Consider the following 22,030-nt stretch of genomic DNA (forward strand, 5'->3'; position numbering starts at 1 on the left):
AACATATTACATTGTGGCAAGTACCTGTCCTGTCTTAACTGGAAGTGTCTTGCAGATATAAATTTACTTGTCATGGTCATTTTATTTCAATAATTTTCAACTATGACCCTTGAACTCACTTGTTCCTGATCCAGCTGACTGCTGTAACAGGCTTCATGAAAAACTTCTCATAAAGGTTACCAAAGTAATATCCTGCTAAACTGGATTGTATGAACATTGTTCAGGTTTGCTTTGAGTAATTTAAAGTTATTTGTGGTCTCATACAAGTGCACTTGGAGTTGCCTAATATTTACACTGAAGAAAGCTTCAAGGTGCCAATTATTGAAATGTGAGAAAACATTTATCTCATGAAGATGCAGTTGCATGGAAAATTATAATATTTAAATTACTTACCAAAAAAAGGTGGAACAAGTATACCAGCTTGACAATCACATTTATATATCATTAAATGCATAAATGTGGACAAGATATAAAACACATGCAAATATATGAGTTTTCCAAATGGGAAGATCAAATCAATCCATCCAAATTTGCTAAGGTTCAATCATTGTGGGGATTTCCATCATATGCCAAAAGCTTTACACATGACTTGTTTAGCTCAAAAAATAATGCAACTGCAATTATGGTCAGGAACTAATACCTGCAGCCTCTTGGCCAGTCATTGCATCAACTACAAGCAAAACCTCTGTAGGATTCACAGCCTTCTTAACTTGCTTCAATTCATCCATCATGGTTTTGTCTACCTAATAACAAGATACATAAACATTAGAATGTTTCTCAAAAGAAAGGATTATTGACTTCTGAAAGTAAAGAGAGATCTCAAATAAATTAAGATGCTTGTGTTTCCATTCATCTCTATGATGCTTTTGTAACAGATTAGACATAACTATTACATTACCCAACTCACACTTTCCCCACTCGACCTCAATTTTTCTATTAGTATTTCATTGTGAGGACCCATATACCTCTCCTTGTTCTTTCTTTAAAATTGTTATTAATGTCTGCCAACATCTGGGTTTGCAAAGTTCAACCTGCTGTCCTGGATTGGTAGAAAGTTAACTGATCTAGATAGTTAACTGATCTAAGTGCTTCCTGTGTTGGCTCCTTTGGTTAAATAATTTTATTTTCTGCTCTAGATGTGGTTTAGATATGCCACATGAGAAATCTTCAAACTGACCGCACCAACAAAACCAGTTGTTTGTTCATTCAAGTTTTACTCCAACTAGGATCCAAGCTGAGCTTATTTTCCTATATGTGAGAAACTCTCAATGAATGCAGCTAAAATATATACAAACTACCTCTGGAGAATTTAGATCGAATCAGGTGTTTATAAAGAACAGAGATAGCTATAAAAATTTACGAAGGCGGTCAATTAGAACATGAAATATAAATAAGGGTCAATCATGGCTGCTACATGATCATTACAAATAGTTCTCACCCTTCCACCACTACATGCAAACAACATAAGAATCATCTTTAACAAAAACTAATCCATGCCTAACAAATGATAATATTAGGTTTTATACTCCCGAGTAATACTAAAATAAATACCAAGTAAAAATTGGGTTAAAAATCAAAAATCACACCAAATTACAGATTAATACGGTATGTTTCCATTGTAACACTTTTCTTCATTCCATATGACATGAGCAGCTTATTAGGTGAGAAGAGACTCCATAACTTTTATCTCAAATTGACTATTTCTGTAAGAATTTGCCTAAGGCAATGAAAGAATATCCGAAGATCTAGAAGCCCAATGAATAGCACAAGAGAGACAAAATGATATGATAATTAATTGACAATCAAGGGAAGGAAGCAATTATGCAGCTCATGTTTGAAGTTTCCATCACAAAATAAAATAAAATAAATTGATAAGAATTTTATGTTTTGGGTGTGATTGAACCAAGCTTTCGTACCAATGCCAAGAGGTGTGAATATAGCAGAAGAATGGGCCTACGTCTCATTTAAAACACATTGACATGATACTGGGAGTGACAATTATTGCCTGAAGAAGTTTATCAGTTATATTGCCGTGAGTTGAACCTGCGATTTGCAGAGAGCATACAACAGCTGTTGTGTGTTTGGAAGAACATTTTTCTTCGGTCATCTTTAATATGGGAATCGTTTTAACTAGCTCACATTAGTGTTTCCAGAACATGACTGGCCACTTTAATTATGCTGTGTTTTATTAAAAAAAAACAGATACCATGTTGAATGGATTGCGTTATAGTTATGACTGGGCAGCAATAATAAGTACCAAGTCACGCTGAGCAGTTTTGGTAACATTTCTTGAGGGGATTATATATTTTGGAGCATAAGTTTGATACATCGAAGGTATATTTCCAGATTTATGTGAATGGAGGCTGAATAGAGACATCGTATTAGAGTGCCTTATAATATTTTAGACAGAGCTTGAGAATCAAATCTATTGAATTGAAATGGCCTGGTCAGATTGAGAAGTCTGTTCTTATTTGTGCCTCAAAATTTACACATCGTCTTTGCTTCAAAGAAAACTCTGCATTGGTGTATTATATTGCAATACAAATTAAGACAAAGAACAGAGATCTTTAAGCAAACTGAACTTGTAAACTATTTGACAGAATAACTTTGTGGGAAAGGTGATGTTAAGTGGTAAACATGGGCAGCATCTTCAGTGGTCATTCTAAGGTCAGAATAGCAATCTTCTGTAAGCTGCTATAACAGATCTTAGTGGACATTAGTTGGGTAAGCAATACAAAGACAATGGAAAATCTGAAAAGCAATGTTTTCTAAAAATAATTCAATGACACCATTACTGGTGAACAGTTAAGAGAATTCCAGAAAGAAAACGAAATAAGGAAATGGGTTGTATATCATTGGATTGCAATAGGATTCTATGACAATTATGGATGGTGTTCTTTCAAAGTTGGGAAAATTCAATTCATATTTATCCAAAGTGGACCAGTCTGATTAGAGGCTTTTGAATTGGGCTTTGCAACCCTCAATGGTAGCCTTATCGAAGCACAGGTTATAGGAGCATCCATGTGAAGATATGAGACTAACGGTTGCTTCTTGTCACAATGAAATCATAAGAATAACAGTTCTAGATGCACCTTATAATGATAGCATATTGAAGAAGGTTCTACAACTGACTGTGGACAGTTTACATGGATTACATGATGTCAAAGGCCCTACCTTTGGTAAGAGGGTTAAGACATTGGAATGCATGGGAAAAACCAGATGTTTTATACTCATGTTGTATCTCAAATGTGAAAGAATGACTCTTCAATTAATTGAATGTTTCTTAAGTGAATTTAGGAAGCATCAACCAAACAATGTGAAGGCTTGTCTGCAAACTAACATGTCCTTAATCTTAGATGAGGATGGTGACATTTGTAAGCGGTTGCAATCGGATTTATTGGCAATTCGGATAGGGGAGCATAGAATCTCACTTGTGGCTTATGGGTTCTCAAAGGAATTGATTGAGCATAAGATTGAATGGTTCAAAGTGTACATGACTGAAAATTAGCTAATATCAATGGGCATATAGGTTGCAAGAGCTCCAAAAATGAGCAAGAACAAAATGAGAAGACAGCAGACTTATTTCACCAACCAGACACCTAATCACAACTATGGGCACAATAAGAAAGAAGAGTCAGCCAAAGAAGTTCAGACCAGCATTAAAGAATATAAGAATCCAATAGTTTGGCTCCAACATAGTGATACCAAAGCTTGCAAGGAGATGGAACCAGCTGTGGTTAATGGTAAGGGATATATAAGCCTCTTATTTGGTGACTTGGAAGTTATTATTGACACGAAAATTCTTTCAACCAAGGGGCTGTCCAAACTTGTATACATAAGCTGGACCAAGATGATGACACTAAAGGGGCTGCTTTGAATGACCAATTAGAAATTATATTCCTAGCTGAGGAATTTGTAGCATGTAACATGAAAGATAAGCTTAAAGTCATGAAGGATATGATTGTTGCAGCCTTAGTACATTTTGATGATATCCATAAAAAAATTGGAGAAACTATTTGGGAGGTTCGAATTGAGGAGAGAAAAGGAATAGCAAGTAGAATTAATAGTGCATAGCTTCACATAATTATAAAGACAATGGAAAAGATGAAACCAGATTATTTGGAATTGCTCAAAGATAGGGATATTGCAATCGAGTTTGTAAATGTTAAAGAGAAGAAGGTAGATGAGCTTTGTCTCCAACTAAGCATTGCACACTACTCACTATGCAAGGCTGAAAATAAGATTTCTATAGCAGCCATTCACAAGGAAGATGATCTTAATTCAAAAACCAAGGAGATCATACAGATTGTTGAAGGAATCAATACCCTTGGTAATAATGAAAATAAGTATTGTGTTTCTGTTGTCGGAAATAATTATATTAATTAACATTATCAAATTTCCACAATCCATTAATAATGAGAGCAATGTTTCTGGATTAGATTGTGTGAGTTTTTTTAGCATCAACGTTTCAGATCATACTACATGATCCATCATCAGGATGAGAGAGCATCAGAATCCATCGTAAAACAAACTTTGAAGGAATCCATCGTAAAGTTAGTATCTAGGTAACTTGGATAACACCTACACCTTCCATTCTTCATGTCAAATAGTGATATGATTGGATATACAGGAGATATTGCTACTGCCTACTCACGAATATTTGGTTTTTGGGACATATAATGTCAAGTTTAATTAAATATGTAATAATTATGTCCAACCTTACAAGGGGACATTACAGTCTACGTGTTGTGAAAAATGTGATATATGTATAATTCCCCCTTCACATTATTTATATTATGAGTTGATTTGTAATGCCCTCTAGGTCACATCTCACAGATGCGACTAATCCCTGATGTGGCGATGTTGACCAACATGTAAAGGGGTCATTTCTCTTCCTCATCCACTTGTAAGTTGATCATGGAATCTTACACGAATGCTTAATCCAATCAACTATTAAGTCAATCTGGTATTTGTTGTTTTTCTTTTCTTTATTTATTCTTATATATATTTGTTTTAACATATTTAATATTTATCATGATTCGTTATATATTTACTCTATAGAGTTTTACTATACTATATATATATATATATATATATATATATATATTCGTTTGAAATATTATCTTTGTATAATATGAGATTAAATAAGGAGTTTTATGTTAAATTCAAAACAATATATATTTTGACCAAATCTTATATGTACTAAAATAATTGTTATGGCTCATGAAATGTGGAGTCATTAGTTATTTGATATTGTACTAGTTGTATTTGAGTTCCTTGTATGTGATGATGTGCTTGATTATTCATCTACATTATGTGGAGTTGTGTGTTATAGTTGTACTTAGTGGATTTATTAATGTACGTAACTCTACGTTATGGAACCATTGAGATTTGTAATGTGTTCAAAGTCACATTTATATGCACGTATTACCTTGTGTTACATTGCTTCCGCATTCTTTTACATTATGTTCGTAAACACTCGAGAAAAAAAACTATCTTGTAAACTTAGAAGTTTTAGGTTAATTTCTCTTGGGTTCCCTAGCAGGGTGTTAAAATCAAGCTACTAGCCATCTACATTCCACATGAGGATGCCATGTACCCAATTTGCATTTAAATATATCTAGCCTCAGCTTATTTCATTTGTTTACTCATTTACTGGCTCATTAGATGCATTTCCTCCTTGAATATTGCATAAAAAATACATTTTCGTCAAGCTTCTTGTCAAGTTATTTTCTGGCCTTGGCAAGTTTACGCTATTGGCAAGTTTTTCAACTATGATTATATATAATCATCAAGAAATTGGTGAAGACAGTCCAAGAAATATTCTACAGATCAACCACAATCAGCAAGCAAATTGAATATCAGCAGCAGCAGCAGCAGCAAAGAATATATACTCAACAATAGCATCAAACAAATAACAAAAGAAAACATCAAGCTCACAGAAGCATTTGATCAGACTTCCAATACAACTTATGAGCTGTGCCACTACATCCAGCAAGGAGGCCATCAATCATTACATCCTCAATCACCGCAAATCATAAAATCTTTGTTAGTAAATCAGCCCCAAAGACACAAGACATCAAGAAGGAAAACAGCAGAGAAGGAATATAGAATAGTGGACACTTAAAAACACTGCAACGGCCCGTTCAAAGGGTAAAAGAGGACTCTGCATTGAGGGAAAACAGATTTAGGGCACCGCAATATAGTAGTAGGTAAGCAGAACAACTTTTTGGGCACCCTGTTGCACTGTGAAAGGGGAGAATGGCTGAAGGCACCCTATTACAATTTCCCTTGCAACCCCTATGTCAGATTGTTGGCAAACCCAAAGATCTCCAGCCATGTAAAAATGGTGGGTGATTGTGTGGAGGGAGAAAAGATCTCTTAAAGCACCCTACCATGTCTCCTTATTCCATATCTAATATGTCTGAAATCCACCTTGCAAGAGGAAGGGCTTGAGGTGCAAAAGAAGTGTAGCAAACGAGCTCCTAAGTGGGATGTCCTAGAAGGACCACTACGGCCTAAAGCAAAGAGGCCACTTACAGAGTCAAGTATCCCCTTACAACCTCTGCTCGACTCCACAAGATGGCAACTATTTGTAGGGAGAGAAAACATGGTTTGGGAAAGCAGTTACAAGCTTCCAAGCAAGAGGGTTGTGGTAGACATCCACTCTTAGGCTTGGTGTAGAGGCTTAGGCAAACCCATCATATCTCTTCTCCCAATGTGTTAATGAGTATAATACAATTTGGCTAACCCTAATAATTAACTATATATGTATGTATGTAAATTATATATGTCTTTCATGTTGTGCTTGCATGATCCAAATTTAGGATCATATCATCAGGTAAAGATTTATTGGGTAAGATGTAGTCGTAACCCTAATTCATTGCAATTGTGATTGTAAAGAAAATTCTATGGATAATAAGGAAGGTGAGCTCACATTGCGACTACAACTATTAGGTTTATGCCCCGAATATATACCACTTGCATTTTCCCTAATTTTACACTTCGTTGAAAGTTTATTTGCCTATGTTACCCAAGGACATGTTTCCAGCCCTAAGCCCTGTGTTTTGAAAAAATGTTCCTGTTTCAGAAACTTAGGGATAGCCAAAAATATTTCCAAGTCATCCCCGCCAAGGCAAGAAAATTGGAAACACGTCCCCAAAACTTCGAAAATGGTCAACACGTTTCCAACTAGGATTGACTGCCCCAGAACTGTGTATATGTTTCCTGTCTATCTAGATGACTACTTGAAGTTTCCAATTTCAAAATTTAATTTAATTCAAAAACATTAATTAATAGTGATTTTTTGCCCATTCACAGGCCCCACACGTTGGAGGTAATTAAAATAATAAATTATGGTATGTTTAACATAACATATGTTGAAAGTTTTTCATTGGAAGTCATTACAAACTTAGCATCCAACAATGATTGAAAATTCAAATTGTTGTTCAACAAACCAGACCAAAAAAAAGGATTGTAAACTAGACTTTTGCTTGATATTCATATCACAGACCTAGAAATGACTGTCGTTGGGTTGAGGAAGACTCAGATTGTTTCCATCTTTGATAATCTTCTAACTGTAGCAATAAGCACCCAAAAATACACTGTTGTAACTAGTTACTACCTAGACAAGATGGTTGCTACCTATCTAGGAATGATTTGGCACAATAAATTCAATTCTTCTCCAAAATCCACAAGCAAGGGCTTTAAAGTCTAAACAAATTGCACAACTTTGGAAGATTAATTTGTTCAATACCCAAAAGTAGATTGATTCTCTCATTTGATGTCATCCTATGTTCCTATCCTAACTTAAGTATTTTTAGATGATGATTCAATTTGATGCTATGTTCTATGATGATTCGGTTTGAGGCTATGTTTTATGTTGATTTGATGAATGGAATTGCTAATTTAAGATTATGTTGCTATGATGAATGTGACAATGTTATGTACTTCTGAAATTCATGAATATATTTGAAATTTTAGATTTATATATATATATATATAGTCGTCCCTTATCGTCCCCTGCTCTGGTCAAAAACAAAACCATCTTGGAAATTCGTTTCCCTATCCCCTTGTCCTGTAAACTCAAGTTAACATAGATTTTTGCCTTCTTTTATCTGGCTCCCCTTCCTCCAATAGATTCAATTATCTTTCTTATCAAGAGAACCTTGAGGTTTAGAAAGCCTTTTAGATATCTATTTCTAACTACATGTCCCAATGTTGATCCGATGTTCCAAATTTCTAGAGTTCGATATAGAAGGCTAACTTGTTTTGTTATTCCTTGTCTAGGATTTCTTCAAGCCGAGTTTAGATGGCTCTAGCTTGAACAACCCAATGTGATCTAGAGCCCTTTTTAACAAAGACGGAAAAATCTTTTCAAAACTAGCTTCCTATATCATTCAAGTTTCATCATCTAATTATTCTTCAGCTTCACCATTCCCATGAGAGTCCAAAAGCACCATACATTGATTTTCTCAAGATGGTAAATGGGGTTCCTCTAACATGGACACCAGACCTTGAAGACTTTATGGTACATTTTATAGTGCGAACATATTCCCCCAAAAGATTCACAATATGCTTGAAGGTCTCTTTATTTCAAAGCTCACTAAGTAGACCATAAAGAAGCATCCAAATCATAAGTACGGTTAGGCTTACATTGATCTTCTCAAGATGGTGAGTGGGGTTCCTCCAAGATGGCTTCTAGACCTTGAAAACTTTAATGTGTAGACGCATTCCGCCAAAAGATTCCCAATTTGCTTAAAGGTGCCTTTATTCCAAAGCTCAATAGGCAAGCCATAAAGAAGCGTCCAAATTGGAACTAGGGTTAGGCCTTCAATTGTGAATCAAAACCTCCACCAATGGTATCATAAAAAGACTAGCTCTTCTTGTGAACCATGGGCCATCCTAGAAAATATCATCTCTATGCTCAGAAGAATAAAAGGCAGTTTAAAGAAACCTAATGGAAGAAGATTTGCCTGACAGGCAGCTTCACATTTAGCTTTTCTGCAAACAATTTTTTAAGATCCTTAGCTCTTGGCTGAAAACCTAAAAATTTGCAGATTAGAGCATTGCTCTTAAGATGGGCGATTGCTTGCTAAACCTCTATGTCATGAAGCCTTATAATCTGGATTTCTTCCAATACTAGGATTACTTTGGTTCCATTTGGACCTTGCTTTCTTGGTGAAGACTCGTGCTCCTTTCTTCCTACTCCAATAAACTTAATTGCAGTGGTGCCAATTTAGACATTCCCAATTTAGACGTAATCTCGAAGTGTGGTGGTGGTGCCAATTTGCATCATAGCTGTAAAAGAAATGCCCAACCCGAAAAGAAATGGAAAAGGGGAAAAAAATGGGTTTTAGCAAAGAAAAATACAGAAGTAGAATAGATTAAATGCATAAAACAAAAGACACCAGGTTATGTTTGACAGCAAGCAGCAATGTGTTGAGTTTTATTGCTTAGATAGGAACTTCCATGCAAATAGAGTGTGAATGTGTTGAGTGGTTTTATTCTATTTTGCATTTCACTTCTAGTAAATAGTTTGTCTTTTATTTAGCTATTAAGTCCAATAAAGTATACATGTGTACATTGATGATGTACAGTTATCTTCAAACTCATTTCTTGCAAAAGATAAGAAGTTTTTCAAAGATTACATTTTTTTTGAACAGTGTGAAGATAGGTGCAAGATGGAAGAAATATATACAATGATAAAAATTCATGTTTTTGTGGGGAACAGCTTGAAAAGGTTTTGCTCTATGCTTTTTAAAGGTATGATAAGCTGACTTGAAGGTGTAATTATCTATATATTTATGGTGATGTCCCTTCCTTAGGCAATTCAGACTATAGCAGAGGTTGGCCTATATTAGAATAATTTTAGTATCTTGCTATATTAAACTAGTTCTAGTTAATGGTAATTTAGGCTTTCTTTTTAGTTTGATTTTTTAGTTATATTTATAGACATTCTCTTTATTAAGACAAACTAGCTTTTTTGTTTATGATATAATTAGCATCTATAAACTCTACATAGGAGTTCATTGTTAATGCAATCATGTATCCTATCTTTACAATTTCATGGTATCGAAGAAGATAGGGTTTTTGGGCGAATTCCTTTGGGTGATGAAAAATTAAAAATAATTTTTTTATCACCATATTTACAATCTGTAAATAAACCCAATTAGGGTTTAATTGCAAATTCAGCCTGCACCTAAAATCGTGACTTAAACTCACAAGTTTTTCTAGATATTCCAGATTTTTTTTTTTCACTACCAAGTCATTTTATTCTTTTCACTGCTAAGTCATCAGTAGTGTTCGGCCTATAATTTATTATGTTCTAAGAAATAGGTAACTTTGTCTTTTTCTATGCCCCGTGTTTTCTGGCGTGTTCTACCTAATCCAAACAAAATAACTCTAATCACCCAATCTTCTGCCACATTTGCCTTGTTTTCGGCCGGCATCACACATTGTTATCTCTTTCCTGCTCAGCAACACAGGAATAATTATTTGGCATTGACAGTAGGGCAGTTTGGAGATTTATGTTTTTCTCACCAAACCTTTATCTCTCCAAATAAACTGCTTTTTTTGGATATCAACAATTGTTTCAGGATTCTTCCCTGTCAACTCTCAATTAAAAAAATTCCTAGGCCCACATCAGAGATCCTGACAGACTCTGGGAGAGTATTTCAACAATGTTTGAAAAAAGAGAAAACCCGGTATCACCAGTTTGAAGAAAGTTTTTTTTTGGCATTACCTCCAGAAACCCATGTCAACAATAATTCATTTGGAGTTTCGTGCCTGACAGCATAGAAGTTTAAGCCTCCAGCGGTGTTTGAATAAAACAAATGATGCATCCGCAACTTCTGCCAGAGTCGCGTTAGCCATAAGGCCTTCTCTATTTTGATATTTTCTGCAACAAAATATTTGGAAATTTTATTCCAATTTTTTGGGGAAATTTTTATTCCCAATTTTTTTGTTGAAAACCCTAATCTAACTATTTTGGGTTTTATGTTTTTTGGTTTTTTAACCCTAAACCCAATTAGGGTTTACTGACATTTTTTTCGTTCAAATCTAATGATTTATTTTGCAGGCTGATTATTTATTTCAGTTTTTTTTTTCCAGCTTGTTCCATTTCCAATTTGTGCAAATTCTGCTTCGATGTCTTTGTCTCCAATAAGATGATCAACAACGTCAGTTTCAATGATGGCCTCTTTGACCAATATTATGTTGGAAGGCAGACAGCGGTCTAGTGGCTGCAATTACAACACTTGGAAGCAGCACATGACAACGATATATATCATTGTCTTGAAAAGATCATTTTGGGTACAAGACCATATCCCACAACAACTCAAACACATCATGATGAATGGGATGAACAAAAATCAAGAAGTTGTCGTGTTGCTCAAACTCTCAGTTACAGATGATTAGCTCCCTCAAGTGCCTTCCAGTAAAAGAGCTAAATAATTCTGGGACATCTTGAAGGATCTTTATGAAACGTCCAACAAGAGCCACGCTTTCTTTTTAAAGAATTTGTTGTTTTCTATCACGATGGATGACAAGACAACTCTCCAAGCACATTAGTTGAAAGTCAAAGATCCAAGAGAACAATTAGAGGCTACCGGTTGCCAGATGGTTGAAGAAGATATGGTAGTGATCATGCTGAAAAGTTTGCCCTGACCCTATGAGCCCTCCACAGAGATGCTCAATATCACTTCTACTAGTGCTGCCCTGGCATTCTCTAATCTTTGCAACAGGATAGATGGAAGCACCAATTTGGAAGTCATGACAATTCCTCCTCTTCTATATAGGTGGCCTTTTCAGTGCAAGCCTCAAACAAGAACACAAATACCCCTCAGCTCTCTCAACCGAAAGGATTAGGTGAACCTTTGGCATCTTCAAAGAAGAAGAGTGTTCAATGCAATTATTGTCACAAGCTTGGTCATATGAAGAACGATTGCAGGAAACCGTTGGTAGTCATGCAGTCCCCAAAGGGTCTCAGCAGAAGGCCCCAGTTACTTCAAATTCAGATGACAAGGAGGTTGCCTCCTATGCATGCATTCTGGTCAGCTCATATTATGGGAGGGTTTTCATAATTTTTCCTCAAAAATTATATAGTGGGTTATCATAATTTTTTTGCTTTAAAAAAATTCAGATTGGTTTTACCATTGGAGTTTCATATTCTTTGATTTGTATCTCTGCTTTTATCTGATTTTGATTATTTTTCACCTTTCAGTCGATTTTTCTCCTCAAAAGTCATCTCTAGTGTCTGTAATGCACGAAGTTCGTGTGGGATGTTATTTCAAGGTTTTTACCGTTTTTTCTCCAAAAAAAGGATGCTTTGTAATCTTCAAACCCTAATATCTGGCAGTCTTTTTTGAGACATTCTGCTCATTTGCAATTGTTTGCAAGGTTCTACAGTTGTTCTCAGTGTGTCTTTATCTGTAAGGGAGGACAATTTTGTTATCCCAATATCAGGTTGGATGTTTCTATGATGATTTTGGTCAGTTGTTTTTGCAGATTCTAGGAGGGTTAGTGGCAGAGTGTGTGGCAAGCTCTACTCTCTTGTCGCACATCATTCTAAAGAAGGGCACGATCTCCTTTGTTTTTTGGCTGCTCTTGGTCATTTGACATTCTGCAGATCCAGGCAGGGTGTCTGCAGAATGTTTTGAAGTAATTTTTACTACAAACCATGAGTTGTCTTTTGTAGGGAGTTGACAGAATGACCATTAAGGGAGGGTATTAAAATATATTTAGTATCTCGCTGTATTTAGCTAGTTCACGTTAATGGTCATTTAGGCTTTTTGTTTGGTTTGCTCTTTCAGTTCTATTTATAGACATTGTTTTTATTAAAACAACCTTGCTTTTTTGTCTACGCTATGATTAGTGTCTGTAAACTCCATTTAAGAGTTCATCATTAATGCAATCATGTATCCCGTTTTTTTATGATTTCAGCCTATAATTAGGGGAACCTATAGGTCAGCAGACCCAACTAGGAATTACAGTGCTTGGCAAAGAGCTTTACAAGCATTCCTGACAGTTTGAGGCAGACTTCCATTTTTAAGGAGACTGGGAGACAGTTTGAGATGCATTTTGACTATGGATGGTTAGAGACAATTTTCTAAATTTTAGGAAGGGTCCTATTCTTTAGGGAGGATTGGTAGTGGCCCTTCTAAATTTAGACACCACCCCTGGACTGGTAGTGGCACTCAATTTTCAATTTGGAGTTTAGGTGTTGGATCCAGGAATATATTTTAAAAATATTATGGCCTAATGTTTTAACTTCAACATAAATAAAGTGATTTAATTAGATCGCTTTATAATATAATAAAATATTATTGAATGGGTCACATGGCACACATCCCTAGGAGATTGAAGTTGTTTTTAAAAGGTGGTCTTTTTGCTAATGATAAACAAGACCCTCAAAGGGGTCAATCCACTTAGGGGAAGAATACTTTTTTAAAAATTAAAAATTAAGATGGGGAGAAAACCCTAAAATGGCTGATAAGGGTTTGGAGGTCAATGAAGAAACATTTGGAGGAAACATTCATGTTCACAGCAACAATTTGGAATTGAGCTTTGAGGAAGAGTTTCAGCAACAGGTTAAACTTATGTGAATGACAACTCTTGAAGATTGGAAGGTTGGACTAAAACCCAATATTTCTTGGAAGGTGATTTCATTCAAAATTCATCACTGAGCAGATTTGGCATCATTTTGTGGTATTATCAGGGGATCAGACATTTGTAAGAGCGTATTTAAGGATCAAATTGCAGATCCAGGATGCTTGCACACCAGTTATCAGTACTTATCAGCAACTTCAGCTAGTGTTGCCTCCTTGTGTTATTGCCATAAAACCTAGCTAGACATTAGGTTCTCAAAGCAGACCAGATCATTAAAAATCAGATCAGAACCAGTTATTACTAGCAAATCAACAAATTCCAGTTGGACGCAGCTTGATACTACATGGACAGCAATTGGGTGTTTGGAGGAAATTTAACTGTCTGCTGTACAAGGAGAAGAATCAGATCTGTAACACTTCCGAAAAAATCCTCCTTTCAATAATTGTAATTGGTATGTTGACTTTCAGCAATTTAATCAATTGAAGTTAGACTCTATGATCTTCTCAATTTGTTGATATAGTTTTCTACTTCAATATTTTTTGCATTTAATTCTGATACTGCAAAACTTCAAAAACCAAAAAGATCAGAACCAACACCCAAAAATATAAAAAAACAGAATATTGCAAAACCTCAAAAAAAAATCAGAAAATTCAAAGAAACACAAAAAAAAAATCAGAATTTGCAGCCATCAGATCAGAAGGGATATTTAATTCAATTTTTACACTCTAGTAATTTGAAGTTCAACTGCTATGTGATCAATGCAGTGTTAAAAGAATAATAATAATAATTGAACATTAAGACTTCAGTCACCTTAGTTGAAACTTTTCACAATGGCACCCAGCAGAAAGAAGAAACAATACCCAGCATCTATCATGATCAAACACCAGAAAATCGAGCTAAAACACCATAGAGAATGGACGGGATTTTTTTTCCAATAGAAAAAAAAAAAAAAACCCTTAAAAATATGTATAACTTTTAGGGCATTTTCTCTTGGAAGTTCACTCGCTTTTGAATTAATTGGGAAAAATTGGCCAGCTCTGTTACTTAGCCTGCAAGCATAGCTTGTTCAGAATGTAACTTTTATTTAGATACAAGTGTAAAATCAATGTATAATGTAATGTATGAACGTATGTGTGTAATAAATTCACTCATTGATACAGCATACATCTGGGTGCGTATTTAATTAATTTAGTATTATTTTTTGCGCTGTAAAATATAGAGGCTTTCAATGCTTCCATCCACATGGTCAAGTGAATGTTATTGGGTATTCTCTTTTCAAAATTGAATGATCTTATACAAATTTCAAACAAAGTTAACATGAAAAAAATTACTTCTTTAACATCAAAATAGATGCTTTGTGGCATGACTTATAAATCCTAGCTGTATAGATTGCATTAAATTATTGTATATCCAAAAGGAAAACACATTAAATCATTTTAACTTCAAAAACAATACAAGCAGACCTGCAATCTTCCTGCAGTGTCCACAATAACCACATCCATATTCTTCTTCTTTGCCTCTTCCAAACCCTGCTTTGCTATTTCCATCGGTGTTATATTAATCCCTGCTTCATATACAGGGACTTCCACCTGTAGAAGGAACAAGTCCATAAAAATAAATAAGAAAGCACTAAGCATGCTAAAACTCAGAAATTACCTTTTAAAAGGTTATGAAATTGTAAAATGGAAAGAATGTTGATGGCTCAATGTGGGAAGGAAAAATAAATAAACATCTTTATATATTAAAGCTGCACAGCAAAGAATAACAAGATACACACTTGAGCATGAGACAACTGTACAACATAAATATTTTAAATATTTACCATATGCAAATGCTGACCTGCTTTCCGAGAATTACAAGTTGATCAATAGCAGCAGGTCTATATACATCAGCTGCAACCAACATGCAACGCTTTCCCTGAACCCAAAAGTCATGGTCAAAAAAGCAGGTGATCATCTCAACCTCAATAGTGCAAGAATGCAGTAACATCCAATATTATCACATCATACTTTCTTCTTGAGATAGAGGGCCAACTTAGCACAAGCCGTTGTTTTCCCCACACCCTGCAAACCTGCCATCAATATCACTGTAGGTCCAGCTTTTGCAAACTCAAGTTCTGCAACCTGTCCTCCCATTAATTTGATCAGCTCATCGTTCACCACCTACAATTTGCCAAGACAAAATTCAACATTCATGCAGCTAGAATATCTCCACTAGACAAGAGGAGTGTCAATGTATTTAGGGCCCCGTCCTTTGCTCAGAGATCAGCACAGCAATAGCAAGCAAAAAAATATTGACAGCACAAGGGCCATAGGAATTAGAAATAATAAGAGACAAACTCAAATAACTATTTACAGCACAGGAACCAATACAAATTAGAGACTGTTGTTCCAAATCAGCACACATTATCCTGTATTATATCAAGTAATGCTTACATTGTTCTCTACATAGATCTATAACAAAGGGAGAATGGAAACAATGTAAAAGTAGTTTCTTGGGTTTTTCAGATCTCAGCGCCCTGCACACAGTCTAAACAATGAGTAAAATTCCTCTAAAAAGAACTCAACTATAATTAATTGAAAATGCATGCCATTGGCTAGAAATTTAAACGTCTTCCCTAGTACTCAACTGACATGTAAAGAGCACAGAAAAGATAACACAGAAGCAGGAGGAATTACTTCTGAAGTTGCAGCCTCGGAAAAACCTCAGAGAAGCTAGCAGTGCAAAGCCACCGAATCCATCAGGGGGCATATTCAACCATCAGTTCATCCAAAAGGTGATTTCAGAATTGTCAGTTCCCTTAAGAGCAGTTGACGGGTGGTTTTTGCCTCAACAGCAAAAATACAGAATGCACAATGAATGGTTCAACAATTCTTCTTTAAGATGCTATTTTATAACCTTCCAATATGTCAGAGGGATCCTCTAGCAACTATTTAAGGGCAATGAGGAGGTCAGATTGGATCATGGGAGGCACCCATAGTGAATGTACCATTTAAGGAAGCTTTGGCAAACAATCCAGTCTTATTAGCGTAGAGGAGGAATTGCCAACAAAAGTGGTAAGTCAAACTCTGTGCTGCATTTACAAAAGTTTGAACCTATTTCAACATTAGGACCTTAACCGTTTACCCTAAATTGTGACCTAATGTCCTTCATATCCTTTGCCAAAATATAATTAATTTGGGTATGAAAAATGTTTTGTATGTCAAATAAGATAAATTAAACTATGATATATTGATCCAGGTGGTATTTACTCACTCAGCTTTGTCTGAAATAACAACAGGATGGAATAAAGGTGGAGGACTTCCTATGGCTCATGGATGCCCAATCACAGTCAATGATTGTTCAACAAGCTAAATTCAGTATAAACATTTTTTATATTATTGAACAATTTAGATTTTGTATAGTTCTAGACTAGGAGGGAATTTGTTCAACTAGAATTTATTGATAAGAGGTGTTTACAGGCCAAACTGTTATATTTTTATCTTATATGTTGCTAAGCTGTAGGGTAAAAACACCTACAAAAGACACCACATACAAAGGGAAAGTAATATTTTGGGTGAAGACACATTGTAATGCAAACTATCGCATTTAGGAACAAATTTGATGACTTTCAAGTTGCAGTTTTCAAGTGACGTGTATAGTTGTAGCATGAGGGTCCATATAATTTCAGTTGTTCGTTCGAAAATGTCCGGTAGCACTTCAACTAGACTGTAAACATTATCTTATCGGACGAGAATCATTGTAACATGTTTCATTCATGAGAACAATTTGTATGAATTAGCAAGTTGTAAAGAGGCCATCACAGCAATTGATGTAATCAGATTCTAACCTGTGGCAGCCATTTTAGTATGTGCTCTGCATTACACAGGATGTAAAATGAAGAGTTTCAGCTGGCAACATAAAGTGGTAGAGACAATGACCACCAAATAGATGATCATGAGAGGGCCATTAAGAAAGAATCAATTCTTTTACAAAAGCAGGTTTCAAGTGAGACAGATCACCACAACCTTCCATCTCAAAGCACCTTAGTGATGAGCATTACCTCGGAGAGTGAACAGGTAGATGTGAGAGAGTCTTGTTCCAGACACAAACACACATAAGCTTCAAATATGAAAATATTCTAAGAGTAAGATTTTATGGGACCAAAAGCCTTTCTCAGAAGGGAGGTGTAATCAATTAATATAGGGAAAAAGATAATACAGAAGCAAGAGGAATTTCCTTTAGGCTTTATTTAATCTAATGTAGCAAGCTTGGACAAAAAAGCAAAGGAGCTAGCAGTGAGAATTTGAGACACCATTGGTTCCATCAAGGGGCGATTTGGAAACAGTAGGTTCCTAAAATGGGCATTTTGCAACCTCCAAGGTGGTTTCTCCACAACAGCAGAAATAAAAATTTGAAACAAAGTTCAATAAATCTGGGGAATTCTCCAACAAATATTTAAGGATATGAAGACATCTGCTTGGATCACATGAGCCATTCTATAATATATCATCAAAACAAACTTGGGAGAGCAATCTTCTTTTCAGGTTGCAAACCACAATATATGAGAGAGGTAGAGGGCAACACAGAGAAAGAGAAAGTTCCAGGCAGAGTACACAACTCAAGAGGTTTGAGGTACTCAATGCCAAAGAGTTAGGACGATGGAATATGTATAGAGTAATTTTACAGTTGTAATTGTCATAATATTCCAAGGAAGCTTGGAAGATGTGCATTTGCCACTTCCAACTGGTTTTTCTTTCCTTGAGATTTACTTATCTCCATTGTATGATTTACTTCTATTTATGCATGTTTATTTCCTTGAATGTAGCACTTTGATAAAAATTCTACGGAATTCTACATCATTCAAATAAAAACTCAAGTAGAATAGAATGTATTAAAAATAATTTAGACCATTTATTAAAAAATAATAATCTTGTAAAAAATTACAGATCATTAATGCACAACATGCGTAAATCACCAATTTAAATGCTTATAAATAATATGAGAACTAACCGTGATTCACACAATATGACATTTGTATCCAAGCCTATACTATATCATGGGTAAACTTGTGCCACCGGCTGATAATTCAAGCATCTCTCCTAGTACTCAATACCAAACAGACATAATAACATACTTTTAAAAATTAAAGAAAATTCGTCTTTCATATATCAGCTACACATCCCCATAGATACTCATTTGAGTATTGATCTGAATTAGGAAATTCAGATTACAATACCTGGTGTAGAACCTGCGGTATTGTGACTAAATTAAAACAATTAAAATGCAACAGTAGATGTTTCTGCAAGCCAAAAAGTGATCCATTCATTTCGGAAAAAAAAAAGAGTTTATACAAGTTTGATGGATCCCAAGGGTCATCATTATCCCTTGGAAATGAAAACGAAAAGTCCAGAAGCTAATTAATTACAAAATAAACTCTAACAACTATAAGAAAAACTACAAAAAATCTATTTTAAAAATTGCATCTACTTGTATAAGTCATAACTTTCTACTCATAGCTCGAAATCACAAACCATCAGAATTTCTGGAAAGATCTTCTAAAGTTATACATTCATTGTCCGAAGTCTTAAGTGTAGCTATGACTTTCTACTCGTAGCTCGAAATCGGGAACTGGCAGAATTTCTGGAAAGATCTTCTAAAGTTATACATTCATTGTCCGGAATCTTAAGCGTAGCTACAACTTCTTGGCCCTGCCAAAGTCCAGAAATGCCCCGGAGGCCTCCGAAAATGCAAAATACTAGAACATAGAAAATACTGAAAAAATAAATTTCAGATTTTTCCCATTTTTGTTTATGAAAACATCCTCAGCATCTTCCTGGACTATGTTTTGATCAAACATCTCCCTGAGTATCTAATAGGCAAGATAGCTGACAAAATGCTTTTAAGTTATAATTAGTTTTTTGAAACAATGTTAAAACTTAATCATATCAGAGCATAGACAGTTAATATAATATATCTAAATTCTAATAAATTGTTTAATATGATGTTAACCATATCAGAGTCCAACGAGTTTTATATAAATTCTACCTTTACTAATTGCTGATCTGGTTTCACGCCTCGAATAACACCAACACCAATGGCTTCATCTGTTACCACCTTCACAAACCTTCGTACCACTGGCAAGCTCACCTACATAATCTCTCATGGAGCTCATAACGATGTTAAGGCAAACATCCAAAAGAGGAAAAAGTAAATAAGCATAGATATTTATAGGAGGACCTTACATCTGCTTCTAAAAGAGCTCTTCGGATATCCCGCATGGGCTCAGCAATGTTCTCCCTAGTCAAAACATCTGCGAAAACAGAAATCAAGGATAAGCATAGGCGCGCTAAGTTCAACATACAGCATAGAGAGAATAGTTCCATCTTTGTTAATGGGCAGAAACGAAGAAACACAATATAACTGCTAGATGATACTGTCATAGTAACTTGCAGAAGAGATTAAATAGCCAGCCCATTATTTGTTATATACGCCTCCAAATCTCCAATTAACAAACACCGTGTGGGCTGCTTAACTGTCACCTAAAATCTATTGGACTAATCCCAGGTCAAGTCGTATATGGTAATGTGATCACACATTAATCCTGACATCAATTAATGGAAATTTTGGAAGTTACCGGCTTTTAGGTTTGTTTGAACTTCTTGGTAACTTATTGACAAGTTTTTCAGAACATCAATTCACAAATTTCCAACTTCGCCAAAAAATTATCACTCAATTGTTCCACTAAACTTGCAAAAACTCACTATGGCAGTGAAGAAAATAACATGATGACCTATCTCCTCTAAGAATATTGTGTAATGTGGAAATACCTTGTTTCCGGAGCTTAGACCAGGCTTCTTCAAGACCGGTTGTCAACTGCCCAAACATTTCTGCTCTCACAACCATACTCCCCTTCCTTGTCTTAAAAACTCCCAACTTGTTCTGCTTTACGAGGGAGTTAACAGAATGTATGGAGGAAAAGGAAGAGGAAGAGGAGGATAACAAAAGGGATTGTGCATGCCCATTGCCAGTCCTTCTGCCCAGGCAAGGGAATTGAGGATAAATGAGGGAGCAATTGTGGATGAGGGCTGCCATTGCAAATTTCTTCTACACCTACACCTGTGCTCCTTTTCTACTCTTTAATCTCTATTTGCCACCCCTACTTTTCATCCATGATAACTTATCTTCAAGTGGAATCCATGGTCGTGTCAGAAACTGGGATATCCAAGGAGGCCTTTTCAGTGGTGAAGAATCTTGTAACTTTTTCGTTTTACTGATCGCTCGTTACCTCAAAGCGGGAACCATTTTCTAGTGTTACTTCTTATCTATCGTAACTAATTGGTGTTAACAGTTATGATTTATCAAATCCAATTCATGAGGTTCTTTCAAAATGCAAGAGAGCAAAAAATAGAAAATCTGAAATTAATTGTTTTCCAGCCAATGTTTGATTTGATAAAGAATGCAAGAGGGCTAGGAGAAACCTAAGGGAGTCAAATAAAACTAACTTTGACATTAAGGCCTACAAACAGATCTTAAAGAAGAAAAAAACTGATTATATGTTCACAAGGAGAGAGGAGCTAATTTTCTTGAGTAGAAATAACCTCAAACATTTTTGGAAAGAACTTCAACCAAGGAAAAAACAAACTGAAAATAATATTACGGCCACCCAATGGTTTGAATATGCTAAGAAACTTTATGAACAAGAGGATGGAGTGGGACAGCCACCTTTGGTCAATGATGATACAAACCTTTTCACTGTGCAAGAGATAGAGGCAAGGATTAAGAAGTTAGGTGGAGGTAAAGCAAAAGACCTTGTTGCGCTCGAAGCAAAATATCTGAAGTGGGGTATGAAAACTCTTGCACCGCACATCACTGAAATTTTCAACAAAATTTGCCAAGAAGGGTTTCCAAAAGATTGGACAATCAGCCTTGCAATACCACTTTTTAAGAGTGGTGATGTTAACAATCCCTCCAACTACAGGACTATAATGATCAATCCCCTCTTTGCTAAACTTTTTGGCAGCATGATAGAAACTAGGATCAGCAAATGGGCAGAAGAAAACCATAAACGTGCTAAAGGGCAAGCTGGTTTTAGGCCAAAGCACTCGACAGTGGATCACTGTGTCACTTTGAGACACATTATTGAAAAAGAGTGGGAGAAAAAAAATATATATATATATTTTGTTGCTTTGTCGACTTTAAAAAGGCTTTTGACACCATCCCGAGAGACAAGCTTTGGTTTAGGATGGAAGAATTGGGGATTCCTATGCATCTCAGAGCTGCTGTTCATAGGATGTACGAAGAGGTGAAAGTTAAAATCAGAACTTCAAATGGCATTTCAGAATGTTTTAAGAGCGATATCAGGGTCAAACAAGGCTGCCCTTTATCTCCTACTTTGTTTGGTTTATATATTGACAAACTGGAAGAGTGGTTAAACATGCAA

General features: G+C 35.5%; 1 protein-coding gene across 1 annotated transcript in view; it reads right to left on the minus strand.

Moving 5' to 3' along the window:
- The window catches only part of CPSRP54 (chloroplast signal recognition particle 54 kDa subunit), a 121,047-nt gene extending 100,349 nt beyond the window's left edge, over nucleotides 1-20,698 (minus strand). Inside the window, exons 1-7 of the mRNA XM_089831690.1 lie at nucleotides 20,418-20,698; nucleotides 19,833-19,900; nucleotides 19,636-19,737; nucleotides 15,618-15,770; nucleotides 15,448-15,525; nucleotides 15,072-15,197; nucleotides 641-743 (exon numbers count right to left, since the gene is read on the minus strand). Of these exons, the coding sequence (XP_089687816.1) occupies nucleotides 641-743; nucleotides 15,072-15,197; nucleotides 15,448-15,525; nucleotides 15,618-15,770; nucleotides 19,636-19,737; nucleotides 19,833-19,900; nucleotides 20,418-20,682 (895 nt within the window). The 5' untranslated portion in view covers nucleotides 20,683-20,698. The remainder of the gene's footprint in view (nucleotides 1-640; nucleotides 744-15,071; nucleotides 15,198-15,447; nucleotides 15,526-15,617; nucleotides 15,771-19,635; nucleotides 19,738-19,832; nucleotides 19,901-20,417) is intronic.
- Nucleotides 20,699-22,030: the final 1,332 nt, after the last annotated feature.

Source organism: Cupressus sempervirens, chromosome 5 (genome assembly GCF_028749045.1).
Source record: "Cupressus sempervirens isolate cs-2001-9-10 chromosome 5, ASM2874904v1, whole genome shotgun sequence".
NCBI lineage: Eukaryota > Viridiplantae > Streptophyta > Pinopsida > Cupressales > Cupressaceae > Cupressus > Cupressus sempervirens.